The sequence below is a fragment of the Oryzias melastigma genome, linkage group LG11 (assembly GCF_002922805.2).
Source record: "Oryzias melastigma strain HK-1 linkage group LG11, ASM292280v2, whole genome shotgun sequence".
In the NCBI taxonomy this organism is placed as follows: Eukaryota; Metazoa; Chordata; class Actinopteri; order Beloniformes; family Adrianichthyidae; genus Oryzias; species Oryzias melastigma.
In genome coordinates, this window is record NC_050522.1 from 21102240 (window position 1) to 21118531 (window position 16292).

General features: G+C 37.0%; 1 long non-coding RNA gene and 4 gene segments (V, D, J or C); 2 read left to right on the top strand and 3 right to left on the bottom strand.

Moving 5' to 3' along the window:
• Positions 1 to 5284: 5284 nt before the first annotated feature.
• On the bottom strand, positions 5285 to 6123 carry LOC112162425. The segment is given in 2 exon segments: positions 5285 to 5960; positions 6068 to 6123. Coding segments are annotated over 2 exon segments (375 nt in total).
• A 2001-nt stretch (positions 6124 to 8124) lies between these two features.
• On the top strand, positions 8125 to 8559 carry LOC112162426 (the record flags this gene model as incomplete). The annotated part of the segment is given in 1 exon segment: positions 8125 to 8559. A coding segment is annotated over 1 exon segment (246 nt).
• A 722-nt stretch (positions 8560 to 9281) lies between these two features.
• LOC112162427 lies at positions 9282 to 11396 on the bottom strand. The segment is given in 2 exon segments: positions 9282 to 9695; positions 9803 to 11396. Coding segments are annotated over 2 exon segments (453 nt in total).
• Positions 11397 to 15168: 3772 nt separating this feature from the next.
• On the bottom strand, positions 15169 to 15722 carry LOC118599344. Its single transcript, XR_004948648.1, has 2 exons — positions 15672 to 15722; positions 15169 to 15564 (listed from the first exon to the last, which is right to left on the bottom strand). It is a non-coding gene; the product is annotated as an uncharacterized LOC118599344 (long non-coding RNA).
• A 129-nt stretch (positions 15723 to 15851) lies between these two features.
• Positions 15852 to 16292, top strand: part of LOC112162428 — a 2901-nt gene continuing 2460 nt past the window's right edge. Inside the window, 2 exon segments of the C gene segment in view lie at positions 15852 to 15870; positions 16017 to 16033. Of these exon segments, the coding sequence occupies positions 15852 to 15870; positions 16017 to 16033 (36 nt within the window).

Below are 16292 nucleotides of genomic sequence, written 5' to 3' on the forward strand. Positions count from 1 at the left end.
AACCAAGAATGCTTTATTATGGAGCTATTGAGTCTTTATTTTATTTTGTACATTTTCTTTGGATTAGAATGGATCACTTTGAGTTTTATTTTAAAAAATGAATATAAAATCTTTTTAACTTTCTCTTTTTCAAACTCTGTTTGAATTTTTTAATTTGTAAAAGTTTAACATGTAAAATTGATCTAAAAATAAAAATAATTTTGCTGTCTGAATCCTTCACAATTCTTTTAACCACAGACTGAGACAAAAACTGAATCCAAAAAAGTTTAAATCTTATTAGCTGTCAATTTTCTGGGTCAATTTAAGTTGGAATTAAAAAAAAAGTATAAAACATTTCTTGTTTATTTATTTTTAAAATTTTTTCACATCTTAACATTTCATAAAATTATATAGATGTTAAAAAATCTTTTGAGCAGATGGCTTCCACTGTCCTTGCATGTTAAAAAATGTATTTTTTAGCCTTCAATAACATTTTCATCCAACAATGAATTTCATATCAACGTTTGTTTAGTACATCCAACACTTCACTATGACTATGTGATCATGGAAAATGCTGTAACTTGATAACAAAAGAAAACACAACGTGCTCTTCAACACCTCCAGGGTTTCTTTAAATTACACGTTTACATTTTTGGAGGGAAAAAATGACTTTTTTCGTCCTGAACCACATCAATGTAAAAAAATAAACTGTGGAGGCTGTGGAGGTGTTCCTGTTTCTTGATTCCATAGATACTGTTTTTCCCACAGCAGAGCCGTAACGTATCTTTCATAGTTACAGTCATGTTTTTATGTTCATATTTTTGATTACAGCACCTGGGACATCTAAAATTTTGTCTGCCAGTCATGTGACGTTATATCAGACACACCTCCATGTCAAATTCTACTAACTAAATAAATTATATGTCTCTAATATGGACCTTTTTGATAGTGTTTTTTTCTGATCATCTGTCTGTTCTGTTTGATGCTGGTTTGTCTTGATTTCCTTTTAAATCTGGCGCGCCTGTTCGGCGCTGTAGAGTTTTTAACTCTTTCACTGCCACCCATTTCACTGCTACCTTCTCTGTGCCCTCTGGTTTGTCTGCAGAGGAACTCTGCTCTTGTTTCACTCCTCCTGTTTGAACGTTCTGGAAACATTTTATTCAGAAGGTTGCTAATATCAGATCTGTTTTTTTAGCACCCGGCTTTGATCCATCTGATTTTATCCCTCTTCAAGCTGTGCTCTAGTCGTTTGAGCCTGTGACTCTGTCTTTTCTAGAAGACATTGTCAATCATATGAAACCATCAGGCTCTCCTCTGGATGCTTCCCCCCCTCACTTTTTTAAACAAATTTTCACCAGCATAGGGCAGCAGATTCTCAGTATTATTAACAGCAGTCTGTCAACAGGTGTGGTACCTACAGATATCAAGCATGCTGTTGTTAAACCTCTGATCAAAGACCAAACCTTGACAACTATGTTTTAGCCAACTTCAGGCCCATCTCTAGGTTAACCTTTCTCTCAAAAATTCAAGAGAAAATGGTGGACCCACAGTTGTAATCTTTCCTGAATGAAAACCATGTATACTGGAAAGGTTTCAATCCGGCTTTAAAACCCTTCACAGCACAGAATCTGCGCTGCTGAGGGTTTTTAATGACATCTTCCGGGCAACTGATGATGGAAACTTTGCCGTCCTTCTTCTGCTGGACTTGTCCGCAGCTTTTGGTCCACTGTGGACCACAATATCTCATTGTCCAGGTTGTGAGAAGCCATCCTCCCACATTGGAGCTCACTGCTCCAGGCTGAGTCACTGTGACCTGTCCTCTGGACTCTGAGGATACAGAGACAGAAACAGAAAGCAGCTTCATGCTTTTGTGGCCTTCATTTCAGAGGGACGGATGTTCATAGAGGAGAGGAGTTTGATTCTCTGGACTTTACCTGTGAAGCAGCAGCAGAGGAGAGTCCAGATGAGGACGCAGATCACACTCATGTTTGATGATGATGATGATGATGAGGAGGAGGAGGAGGATTTGTGTGTCTTCTGCTGTGATGAAGGACAGCTGTCAGTCATCCAGTCTTCAACTCTCAGGACTATAAAGTCTCCCAGAGCACTGGAGCATGGAGCTGCTGATGCAAAGTGTCTCTATGGAAATGCAACCACTCACTCCAACAGGAACATGGATCATCCTAAACATCATGATAAAAAAACAAAAAAAAACTGAAAGTAATATGTTAAAACCAACAATGCTTTATTGTGGAACTTTTGAGTCTTTATTTTATTTTTTACATTTTCTTTGGATTAGAATGGATCACTTTGAGTTTTATTTTAAAAAATTGATATAAAAGCAGCTTATTTTGAAATAAGGACATCTCATTTTGTATTAATTGTACAATCTGAATACAAATATGTTTCTATACTAATCTTTTTAACTTTCTCTTTTTCAATTTCTGTCTGATTTTCTTAACTTTAAAAAGTTTTACATGTAAAAATGATCTAAAAATAAAAATACTTTTGCTGTCTGAATCCTTCACAATTCTTTTAACCACAGACTGAGACAAAAACTGAATCCAAAAAAGTTTAAATTTTATTAGCTGTCAATTTTCTGGGTCACTTTAAGTTGGAATAAAAAAAAATTATAAAACATTTCTTGTTTATTTATTTTTTAAATTTTTTCACATCTAAACATTTCATAAAATTATATAGATGTTAAAAAATGTTTTGAGCAGAAGGCTTCCTTTGTCCTTGCATGTTAAAATATGTATTTTTTAGCCTTCAATACCATTTTCATCCAACAATGAATTTCATATCAACGTTTGTTTAGTACATCAAACACGTATTCACTACGTGATCATAGAAAATGCTGTAACTTGATAACAAAAGAAAACACAATGTGTTCTTCAACACCTCCAGGGTTTCTTTAAATTACACGTTTACATTTTTGGAGGGAAAAAAATGACTTTTTTCGTCCTGAACCACATCAATGTAAAAAAATAAACTGTGGAGGCTGTGGAGGTGTTCCTGTTTCTTGATTCCATAGATACTGTTTTTCCCACAGCAGAGCCGTAACGTATCTTTCATAGAGTCATGTTTACATGTTCATATTTTTGATTACAGCACCTGGGACATCTAAAATTTTGTCCGCCAGTCATGTGACGTTATATCAGACACACCTCCATGTCAAATTCTACTAACTAAATAAATTATATGTCTCTAATATGGACCTTTTTGATAGTGTTTTTTCTGATCATGTGTCAGTTCTGTTTGATGCTGGTTTGTCTTGATTTCCTTTTAAATGACGCGCCTGTTCGGCGCTGTAGAGTTTTTAACTCTTTCACTGCTGCCCCTTTCACTGCTACCTTTGACCTCCTATCTGTGCCCTTTGGTTCGTCTGCAGAGGAACTCTGCTCTTGTTTCACTCCTCCTGTTTGAACGTTCTGGAAACTTTTTATTCAGAAGGTTGCTAATATCAGATCTGTTTTTTTAGCACCTGGCTTTGATCCATCTGATTTTATCCCTCCTCGAGCTGTGCTCCAGTCGTTTGAGCCTGTGACTCTGTCTTTTCTAGAAGACATTGTCAATCACATGAAACCATCAGGCTCTCCACTGGATGCTTTCCCCCCCTCACTTTTTTAAACACATTTTCACCAGCATAGGGCAGCCAAATCTCATTATTATTAACAGCAGTCTTTAAACAGGTGTGGTACCTACAGGTTTCAAACATGCTGTTGTTAAACCTCTGATCAAAAGACCAAACCTTGACAACTCTGTTTTAGCCAACTTCAGGCCCATCTCTAGGTTACTCTTTCTCTCAAAAATTCAAGAGAAAATGGTGGACCCACAGTTGTAATCTTTCCTGAATGAAAACCATGTACTGGAAAGGTTTCAATCCGGCTTTAAAACCCTTCACAGCACAGAATCTGCGCTGCTGAGGGTTTTTAATGACATCTTCCGGGCAACTGATGATGGAAACTTTGCTGTCCTTCTTCTGCTGGACTTGTTCGCAGCTTTTGGTCCACTGTGGACCACAATATCTCATTGTCCAGGTTGAAAGGTTTGACTGGAATCTGTGGTACCACACTCGACTGGCTTTCATCATATTTATCTGACAGGACTGTCTGTGTGAGCATGTCGGGATCCTACTCCTCAACTGCTCCACTGCTGTTTGGGGTTCCACAGGGCTCTATTCTAGGACCACTTTTATTCTCCTTGTACCTCCTTCCTCTGGGTGCCATCCTGAGAAAACACGGAGTCTCCTTTCACTGTTATGCTGATGACAGTCAGATTTATCTACCAATAAAGAAAGGAGGCTCCGTTACACCATTACTGTCTTGTCTCCAAGACATTAAAGACTGGATGGCCCTCAGCTTTTTACATTTTAATGACAAGAAAACAGAAGTGATGGTGTTTGGTCCTAGCAGCTTCTGTGACCCCTCCTGAGTGGAGCTGGGTCCTTTGACTCCTCATCTCAGACAGTCCGGGTCAAATCTGGGTTTTAAGATGAATAGTGATTTTAAACTTGATGGTCAAGTCAGCTCAGTGGTAAAATCCATTTTCTTTTATCTGAGGCAGCTGCTGGAGATTAAACCATTTTTATCTAAACGTAATTTTGAGACAGTAATCCATGCTTTTATCACATCCTGGCTGGATTACTGTAACTCTCTTTATTTTAGAGTTAGCCAGTCGTCCCTCTCACGTCTCCAGCTGGTCCAGAACGCTGCAGCTTGGATTCTGGTTGGAGCGCGTAAGAGGGACCACATCACCCCCATCCTGGCTACCCTTCACTGGTTGCCTGTGAATTTCAGAATTCATTTTAAGATTCTTTTATTTGTTTTTAAATTTTTGAACAACTGTGCACCGCCGTACCCCTCTGAGCTTCTCTGTCCCTACACCCCGACCCGGAGCCTCATCAGGTCAGCTGATCAGCTTCTCCTGGAGGTACCGAGGTCTAAGAGGAAGCTCAGGGGGGAACGAGCGTTTTCCATCTGTGCACCGAAGCTGTGGAACGCTTTACCGCTGAGCAGTAGGCAAGCATCCTCACTGCCCATTTTTAAAACACTTCTTAAAACCAATTTTTACCACCAGGCGTTTGATATGGCATGAGACTCTGTTCTGCTGGTCTGTTCAATTGTTCTCTTTTATCTTCATTTTTATCTGGTGTTTTTATACTTTTATGTAACTTATTTAAACTTTTTATTTTTAAAGTCTACTTTTAACTGTAAATGTTTTTTAATATCTTAACTGTTGTTTTTATTGTTCTTTGAACTTTTAATGTACAACACCTTGTTTCGCCAATGGTCATTTGAAGGCGCTATATAAATTAATAAAACTTAAACTTAACTTAAACTTATGCCACAAGAAATAAGTTATTATTCATAGAAATTAAGTTAACAAAACAAACAGAAATATGTCAAAATGGCTCTTACAGGGGGTGATTGGTTTATTTTTTTATTTATGTGGGAGAAGTCTTGATTTAAATTGAAATGAACTTTAAGCTGCTCAAAGCTTGAGGAGCTTTTTTTTAATGTAACCTTGACGTGATTCTTGTGTTTGTTAGAATGGATGTTCAGTGAACTGTATCAGTGTCTGCAGCATCTTCCAGCTGCAGCAGTCAGTTCAGTTTCTGTTCAGCCTGAATGAGGGAGGTTTTTGTACGACTGTTTTTCACTGTGTGAACACATACTGACTGTTGATGTTGTGAACACTCTGACAGTAATAAACTGCTGAATCTTCAGCCTGAACTCCACTGATGGTCAGAGTGAAATCAGAGTTTGATCCACTGCCTGTAAAACGAGTTGGAATCCCTGATTCTCGAGTGGTAGCATAGTAAATTAGTAGTTTAGGCTTTTCTCCATCTTTCTGTTGATACCAGGCTAAATAGTTGTTGTTATAAACATTCTGACTGGTTCTGCATGAGATGGAGACAGATCCTCCCACATTGGAGCTCACTGCTCCAGGCTGAGTCACTGTGACCTGTCCTCTGGACTCTGAGGATACAGAGACAGAAACAGAAAGCAGCTTCATGCTTTTGTGGCCTTCATTTCAGAGGGACGGATGTTCATAGAGGAGAGGAGTTGGATTCTCTGGACTTTACCTGTGAAGCAGCAGCAGAGGAGAGTCCAGATGAGGACGCAGATCACACTCATGTTTGATGATGATGATGATGATGAGGAGGAGGAGGATTTGTGTGTCTTCTGCTGTGATGAAGGACAGCTGTCAGTCATCCAGTCTTCAACTCTCAGGACTATAAAGTCTCCCAGAGCACTGGAGCATGGAGCTGCTGATGCAAAGTGTCTCTATGGAAATGCAACCACTCACTCCAACAGGAACATGGATCATCCTAAACATCATGATTAAAAAAGAAAAAAAAAAAAAAAAAAACTGAAAGTAATATGTTAAAACCAAGAATGCTTTATTATGGAGTTTTTGAGACTTTATTTTATTTTTTACATTTTCTTTGGATTAGAATGGATCACTTTGAGTTTTATTTTTAAAAATGAATATAAAAGCAGCTTATTTTGAAATGAGGACATCTCATTTTGCATTAGTTTTGGGGTTTTTTTGTTTGAAGATCTTTACAAACACACAGAGATCCTCCTTAAACACTCCTTTACTAGATGAACTAAAACATTCTCAGAGTCTATTTACACTTTACTAATAAAAACCAGTTGATATTTTTCAGTACAGTTTTGTTTTTCTGTTTATTTTCTTCCTTTCGTGAAGAATATCACATTACATTAACATATTCAGTACACTACATATGTTCACAAATCTTCATGACTAGAAAGGAGCTTAGAGAAAACAACTATTCTTGTATTATGTATGTCCTTATATTTCACCCTAAAGATGTGATACAGATCCTCGCAAAATGATTAAAATATCATGAAAAAGTACATTAATTCACATAGTTGATACGAATAGCCATTTGAGATCCACTCAGGAGCATAAAGATGAAGAACAAATCCAAAACATTCCAAGGATTCAATGAACGATCCCAAACACAGAACAGAAACACCTTCAACTGAGCAACAATTACAACAATTTTAAAAAGACAATTTTCATAAAATAATTCACAGATAAATTACCATTTAATTACAAAGATGCACTTTAATTTATAGATTAAGATGTTTTATTTTCAGAACTCCAGACATCATTTGAGTTTGTTTGTTTCAGAGTCAGAGAGCGTGTCTCTGTACAGTCAGAGGTTTTTGTACGACGCTTCAACCAGTTTGTATCACTGTGGTGGACTTTTGGTGGAGGAACCAGACTGGAGTTTGGAAGTAAGTCTTTTTTTATTTATTTTTCTTAATTTGTGTCATATTTCCTTCTTTAATTTTACTGAGTTTATTATTATAATAAAAAAAAATAAGATTCTATTATTTTTGGTAAAATAATGTTTTTATAAACATGTTTAATCTATGTAAAACTGTAACATAAAATTGTCTTTCCTTGTTATAAAATAAAACATATATATTTCTATGTTTGTTTTTCAATAAATTTGGTTAATTTATCTTAAACAGTTGGAGAGTGTTTCTCTGTACATTCAGAGATTCTAGTAGAACTCATCAGTTTGTTTCACTGGTGAACTTTAGGTGGAAGAACCAGAATGGAGTTTAGAAGAAAGTTAATGATTTGAAAGATTGTCTGCAGAATTGTTTACATTAAACTAAATTTTAATGTGAAAAAGTTGTTTTTTTTCAATAGTTTACAAATTCAGTTGATTATGTATCCTTCAAGAGTATTGCTCTGTGTTAAAGGGTAATTGAGGTCATAGTGAGTAACTCTAAATATTGTAATCAGTCATGTCTTTAGAACTGATATTTGATTTATTTTCCCTAAAAATATCTATTGGTTTTCTGATTGGAATTAGCTCCATTTCACAGAAATCCAACATGAGTGTTTTGTTTTTGTCATATTTTGTTCATTTCTTTAATGTCTGATGAATCTTTTTAAAGACCTTCAGTCCAAACTTGTTTTCTCCATGAAGATTCATCTGCTCTTTTTCTAACCCAGTTGGACATTTTTCAGTGTAAACTGAAGTTTCTCTTGTTGCTGATCTGCATGAGAGATTTCTTCAAGGAAGTGAAACAATGTGTGAATCAATGACTGATGGAGCAGAAAAACACCTGACAGAATTTGGTGTCTCCTAGATGATGCCCCGCCCTCCCTGACCGTGCTCCTCCCCTCCACCAAGGAGCTGCAGCAGGGGAAGGCCACACTCATGTGTGTGGCCAACAAGGGCTTCCCCTCAGACTGGACTCTGTCCTGGAAGGTGGTCGGCAGCAGCAGCAGCAACTGGGAGGAGAGCAGGAGCCCCGGGGTGCTGCAGAAGGACGGCCTCTACAGCTGGAGCAGCACCCTGAGGCTCTCTGCAGACCAGTGGGAGAAGGTGACCTGTGAGGCCAAGAGAGGATCCCAGACTGCAGTCTCAGAGACTCTCAGGAGAGACCAGTGCTCCCAGTCCTGAACTGAAACATTCACATAACTGTTCTCTTTAATTGCTTCTTTCAATTTTTTATTCAATTGGCAAAATCGTCCTTTTCATTGTTGCATTTTTAAAGGCTGAAATAAACACTTGTCATCTTTTCTTGTGGACTCTGTTGTTTTTCTTCACTGTGGTTAATTATGATAAATGTCATAAGAACAGAAACTTCTCACAACAAGCTCCATGTCTCTCATATTTGAGGACAATTTTATTTCAAGATTTTATTTAGATAATTTTGTTACCAAATAGCTTGTTCTTTATTTATTTTAAGTCTTTCATTCAAGTCATATCAAAATAATTTCAATATACCTTTATCTTTTGAAAAAATGTTATCTTTTTATCATATGTTTATCTTTGTAAATTTACTTTTAATTATGGTGACTCTGTCATAAACAACAAAATACAATAAAAAACATAAGAAGGAGACCTTTAAATCTCACTGTTCTAGCAGCAGAATTTTATATTTAAAACCAAATAGTGTTTTGATGTGTCTTTTGAGCTGCAAATTTAATTTAATGACACATTTTCTTTTTTTTAAAAAGCATGCTTTTTCTGTCATGATGAAATAATGGTATATTCACAATTTTTTTGAGAAAATAAATTATATCATCACAATTTTATGTATGCAGTTCTATTATTTTTCTTAGTAAAATTGCTTCATTTATTTTATAAAACATATTTGTGTTTTGTAAAGTTGCTTACTTTAAAGTCCAGAAAAAAATGCTAACAAATAGCTAGAAAAATGGGAGTAAGTCATCATATCTCTTAATTTTAGGTGTCTATTGTCAGTGTTTGTGACTTTAATGGAAGGGATGTTCAGTGAACTGTATCAGTGTCTGCAGCATCTTCCAGCTGCAGCAGTCAGTTCAGTTTCTGTTCAGCCTGAATGAGGGAGGTTTTTGTACGACTGTTTTTCACTGTGTGAACACATACTGACTGTTGATCTCGTGATAACTCTGACAGTAATAAACTGCTGCATCTTCAGCCTGAACTCCACTGATGGTCAGAGTGAAATCAGAGTTTGATCCACTTCCTGTAAAACGAGTTGGAATCCCTGATTCTCGAGTGGCAGCATAGCGAATTAGTAGTTTAGGCTTTTCTCCATCTTTCTGTTGATACCAGGCTAAATAGTTGTTGTTATAAACATTCTGACTGGTTCTGCATGAGATGGAGACAGATCCTCCCACATTGGAGCTCACTGCTCCAGGCTGAGTCACTGTGACCTGTCCTCTGGACTCTGAGGATACAGAGACAGAAACAGAAAGCAGCTTCATGCTTTTGTGGCCTTCATTTCAGAGGGACGGATGTTCATAGAGGAGAGGAGTTGGATTCTCTGGACTTTACCTGTGAAGCAGCAGCAGAGGAGAGTCCAGATGAGGACGCAGATCACACTCATGTTTGATGATGATGATGATGATGAGGAGGAGGAGGATTTGTGTGTCTTCTGCTGTGATGAAGGACAGCTGTCAGTCATCCAGTCTTCAACTCTCAGGACTATAAAGTCTCCCAGAGCACTGGAGCATGGAGCTGCTAATGCAAAGTGTCTCTATGGAAATGCAACCACTCACTCCAACAGGATCATGGATCATCTTCAAGATTTTTTGAGAAACTGAAAGTCATATTTTTAAGACAAAACATTATTTAGCAGTGATATTTTTGCCATTTATTTCCTATTTCTTTTCTCAGATGATAATGGATTCACTGTGAGCCTTATTGAAACATCATCAACAAGTGCTTAGAGAGGACATCTAAAGATTTTATATGTGTGTATTTTTTATTGTTAAAAAATTGGGCTATTTCACTGTGGCGACTCCTATTGGGATAAGCTGAAAGGTGAACAACAACATCATCGTACACATGCATAAACTATTGTTTATATATTAAGGTGAATGAATATTGTTTTATTTTATTATGGTACTGTTTGCTGCCATATTGAGCAGATAATCACCTGGTGGATCACATGTTTGTTGGCGGAGACATTTTTTTGTTATTATAATTCACCTGTTGATTTTGCACCTGTAAGTTAGAGGGGAGAGAGAGAGCTGGGTTGCCACATTTTTTGTTGAGCGCTTTAGTTGTCGCCTTTTGTCGCTTTTTGCCCATCTTTTTGCCTTTTACTTTTGCTTACAATAAGCCAGTCATCCTAAGTTGTTTCAGTTACTTTTTGTCATTAATAAAAGGCTCAAAGCATGACCCAATTCAAGTCCATTTGTTCAGCGCGTCGTATAATAACCGGGCCCAGCGTCAGTCTCTCAGCGACTTTGGATTTTTGATGCAGTCACTACAAATATTAAGACATTATAAAGATCTGAATGTAAATGCGCCCTGCGACAGACTGGCGACCTGTCCAGGGTGTACCCCGCCTTCGCCCATCAGTAGCCGGGATAGGCTCCGGCACCCCCGCGACCCCGAAAGGGAAGAAGCGGTTAAGAAGATGGATGGATGGATGAATGTAAATGCACAGAGAGAATGAACTCAAAAGTTGCTTCTACTTAATCAGTGTTAACACAGCAGTTTACTGGATTTAAGATTATTTTAGAGTATTCAGGCATTCTTTTCTTTATACAAGAATGTAACTCTGTAATCTTTACATTTTGCATTTTGTTAAATTAAAGTAAATGTTTTTCTTTTCTTTTTCTTTTTATTTTCAAAGAGGTAATTTAGAGATTAGATGGTGGTGCTCACATAATACTTTGGTTAATTATTTACACAGTTTCTAAACCAGAATCGAGATCAAAATGTGTTTAAATCATGATTATAACTGATTTACTAAAAAAAATGAAATAGTACTTAAAAGAAAATGACTTATTTCTAAACAATCTTCCATCAGTTGAGTTTGTTTGTTTCAGAGTCAGAGAACGTGTCTCTGTACAGTCAGAGGTTTTTGTACGACGCTTCAACCAGTTTGTATCACTGTGGTACACGTTTGGTGGAGGAACCAGACTGGAAGTTGACTGTAAGTATTTTTCATTCATTCCAAAATGGAGATTTTGGTCCCTTTTATTTTTAAGACATTTGTTAAATAATATTTAATGTAATTTACTTCTTTTATTTAAAAAAAAAATTGTACATGCATATTTTGTATTACTCTGCTAAATGAATTCTTTAACTTTTAGTTCCTGCTGCTATTAAACATTATAATGTAATTCAGTCATAAAACCTGTAAATTGAGAATGTATTTGTGTAAACACGTCAAAGAAAGAATTGGAAGATATTAATTGTTGTAAACATCTGTAACTTCCTCATCGTTCTTATAACTTCTCTGATTAATAATTTCCGTCTGAACTTGTGAATCAGAACAACTTTTTGTGTTTCTGTTAAAGAATTTCATGGTAACACTGAACCTTGTTGTCAATTTCTCTGTTAGCATCTTCAAATGAGCTTTTAGTGAATGAACAAAACTTCAATTTAATGAATGGTTACAACAGATTCTAGTTTCATTTTGGTGTTTATTTAATATTCATCTAATGTGATTATCAGCATATGAATTAATAACAGAGGTAAGAAAGTAAAGCTTAAAAACACAGAATAACCATTTTTGATTAAGAATTCTTTGCAGCTCTTAATGCAGAAACATGAATGAGACGCTTTAATTTTGTGGATAAACAAGTCATCTTATAAATGTTACTGGAAGAAAAGTAAAAAAAATATATAAGAAAAGTGTTAGAAATAGAAAAAAAATACTTTTTTTCATCATGTTCATCAAAAAAAGTCTTGTTTTAATTTATAATGAGCTTTGATCTTTTTTTTTAAGTTTGATGCGATTCTTGTGTTTGTTAGAATGGATGTTCAGTGAACTGTATCAGTGTCTGCAGCATCTTCCAGCTGCAGCAGTCAGTTCAGTTTCTGTTCAGTCTGAATGAGGGAGGTTTTTGTACGACTCTTTTTCACTGTGTGAACACATCCTGACTGTTGATGGAGTGAAGACTCTGACAGTAATAAACTGCTGCATCTTCAGCCTGAACTCCACTGATGGTCAGAGTGAAATCAGAGTTTGATCCACTGCCTGTAAAACGAGTTGGAGTCTCTGATTCTCGAGTGTTGGCTCGGTAAACTAGCAGTTTAGGAGTTTCTCCATCTTTCTGTTGGTACCAGGATAAGAAGTCATTGTTATGAACATTCTGACTGGTTGTACATGAGATGGAGACAGATCCTCCCACAGTGGAGCTCACTGCTCCAGGCTGAGTCACTGTGACCTGACCTCTGGACTCTGAGGATACAGAGACAGAAACAGAAAGCAGCTTCATGCTTTTGTGGCCTTCATTTCAGAGGGACGGATGTTCATAGAGGAGAGGAGTTGGATTCTCTGGACTTTACCTGTGAAGCAGCAGCAGAGGAGAGTCCAGATGAGGACGCAGATCACACTCATGTTTGATGATGATGATGATGATGATGAGGAGGAGGAGGATTTGTGTGTCTTCTGCTGTGATGAAGGACAGCTGTCAGTCATCCAGTCTTCAACTCTCAGGACTATAAAGTCTCCCAGAGCACTGGAGCATGGAGCTGCTGATGCAAAGTGTCTCTATGGAAATGCAACCACTCACTCCAACAGGAACATGGATCATCTTCATCATCATCACTGAAGTCATTTTTTCTATTTATTGCTGCACTTGAGACATTTTCTGACAGTTTAAAGAAAATAAATAGTTTATGGGTTCATAAATCATCTGGAACACACAAGACAGAACCCTGAAGACTCTCAATGATGTTTTATCTCGACTGGTGTCCATGGAAGACATAAAATCCTTTCCACCTTTATCCACCTTTGTCATAGGAAGGATTACACATCAATATCAGGGTAGGGTCATCTGGAGCCCATAAGAGAGCATAAGGGATAATCATACAGTAAAACATTTACAAGATTTAAACATTGTAGCGGTGAAGAGCGAGACTGGAGGATCAATGCGGCAGAGACACAGGCAGAGAGATTTAAGTTTCAGTTTATTGTAGGGAGGTGTTCGTGTCCAGGGGTGAGGCGAGACTGGGGCTGAGCTGATGTGGAAGGGAGAAGAACTGGTTTAGCAGACTGGCTTTGAGCCTGACGTGTCGACATGCTTGTTTTAACTGGGCTATGAGTGTGTGTGAGTCTGTATGAGTGTGTGATTGAGGCAACAGACTGCTGACCTGTCCAGGGTGGATCCTGCCTTCACCCATCAGTAGCTGGATTAGGGGACAAGAAGCTAAGAAGATGGATGGATGGATGGATTACTTAAAACAGAGTTTCTGCATGAACCCTTTTGAACATAAACTTCAGTAAAACTTTCGATTTGAATGATCTAACACAAATTTGTTCACATGGATCCATATGACCTACAGACACGTTCATGAACTGATAAAACTTCAAGATTCTGGAAGATGCAATAGTGAAAAGATGATTTTCCACAAAAAAATGAAAGTTACAGTTTAATCACTTGAGATAAAGTTTGAGGAAAACTAGCAAATTTTTCTCTAATTTTTATGTCATTTTATCTATGAATAAACTTTGCAAACATATTTACTCAACACTTGTTTCAAACATGATTTGGGGATTATAGATCTACTTTGATTTAATTTTTTTTAGTTAAAGTGAAACAATATATAAATGAAAAACTGATGGAGCAAAAATGGCAGTAAGGTTATTAACAGTGAATGTCAGGTTTTTATTTGACATCTGTATATTTAAGATCCTCTAAACTGATTAGTGTCTAAGTGATTCCAGAGCCCTGTGTCTAAAGTAATGAACGCCTGATTGAACTTGAATTTATTGAAGACAGGACACAGCTGGAGGATATACGGTATTTTGCATCTAAAATTGAAGCTTTTTTTGCTGATAACTGTAGAGAATTCAGTCGAGAAATTGAGTGTTATTGTTAGTCTGGGGGCGGAGCTGTCAGAGCAGAGTCTTCGTGGAGGGAGCTGTTGGAATTGTGCTTACATCAGCACGTTTCCACCCGCTTGTTTTTGTGGGTATGGGAGGGGCTGCTGCAGACAAAGTAGGTTTTTAGAGGATTAGTCTTAAATACATGAACAGATCAAAATACCGTTTTGGGGTTCTTTATAGTGAGGAATGAACCGTAAAATGCATTTAAAACCTTAAAATGTAGAATTTCTGTGGTAGGGCACTTTAATTTTTTTTTCTTGACTAATTGGTATTTGGATATTTTTGATGGATTGAAGAAAAAAAACAATAGAATTGGAAAGTAAGTTATATCATATTAAGAAAAGCAGGTATGAATGTGCATGCATTTGTTCGTATATATATATATATATATATATATATATATATATATATATTGGCTTACATTTTTTTTCATTGCCTACTGAAGAAAAATGGGAGCAAGACAATATAGCTGATTTCTTGATTTCGGTGGAGGCTGTGGAGATGTTCCTGTGGCTGAGCTGACTACTAGATTCTTTAGATACTGTTTCCTCACAGGAGAGCCAGAAGTTTCTTTCATAGTTACAGTTATGTTTTAATGTTTATATTTATTATGGGGTCATGGGGTTCATGTGTTAATGAAGGGGAAGGCCAAAGGGGTGATTGGTTTAATATTAATTTCTGTGGAGAAAAAAAAAAGTCTTGTTTTCATTTATAATGAGCTTTGAATTTATTCATTCATTCATTTATTCATTCATTCATTTATTTATTTATTTATTTATTTATTTGTTTATTTATTTATTTATTTATTTATTTATTTATTTATTTATTTATGTATTTATTTATTTTTTAAGCGATTCTTGTGTTTGTTAGAATGGATGTTCAGTGAACTGTATCAGTGTCTGCAGCATCTTCCAGCTGCAGCAGTCAGTTCAGTTTCTGTTCAGCCTGAATGAGGGAGGTTTTTGTACGACTGTTTTTCACTGTGTGAACGTCCACTGACTGTTGATGACATGATAAGTGAAATCAGAGTTTGATCCACTGCCTGTAAAACGAGTTGGAATCCCTGATGCTCGAGTGGTAGCATATTGAATTAGTAGTTTAGGAGTTTCTCCATCTTTCTGTTGATACCAGGCTAAACAGTTGTTGATATAAACATTCTGACTGGTTCTACATGAGATGGAGACAGATCCTCCCACATTGGAGCTCACTGCTCCAGGCTGAGTCACTGTGACCTGTCCTCTGGACTCTGAGGATACAGAGAAAGAAACAGAAAGCAGCTTCATGCTTTTGTGGCCTTCATTTCAGAGGGACGGATGTTCATAGAGGAGAGGAGTTGGATTCTCTGGACTTTACCTGTGAAGCAGCAGCAGAGGAGAGTCCAGATGAGGACGCAGATCACACTCATGTTTGCTGATGATGAGGAGGAGGAGGAGGAGGAGGAGGATTTGTGTGTCTTCTGCTGTGATGAAGGACAGCTGTCAGTCATCCAGTCTTCAACTCTCAGGACTATAAAGTCTCCCAGAGCACTGGAGCATGGAGCTGCTGATGCAAAGTGTCTCTATGGAAATGCAACCACTCACTCCAACAGGAACAGGGATCATCTTCAAGATTACATGAGAAACTGAAAGTCATATTTTTAAGACAAAACATTATTTAGCAGCGATATTTTCGTCATTTTTTTCCTATTTCACTTTTCAGATGATAATGGAGTTAACGTGAGCCGTATTGAAACATCATGAACACGTGGTTAGACAAGACATCTAAAGATTTTTTATGTGTGTATTTTTTATTGTTAAAAAAACTTTCTAAACACAGACCTAAATGAACACCACCCAGAAGAAAATACTTGTTCAAAGCGATTCACAGTCACACACATTCACTCTCAAGCAATCAGTGGTTCAGGCATGAACCAAACATGTGATCTTCTGATCAGAGGTCGACCGCTGTACCTCTGCACCACGGCAGCATACAGGT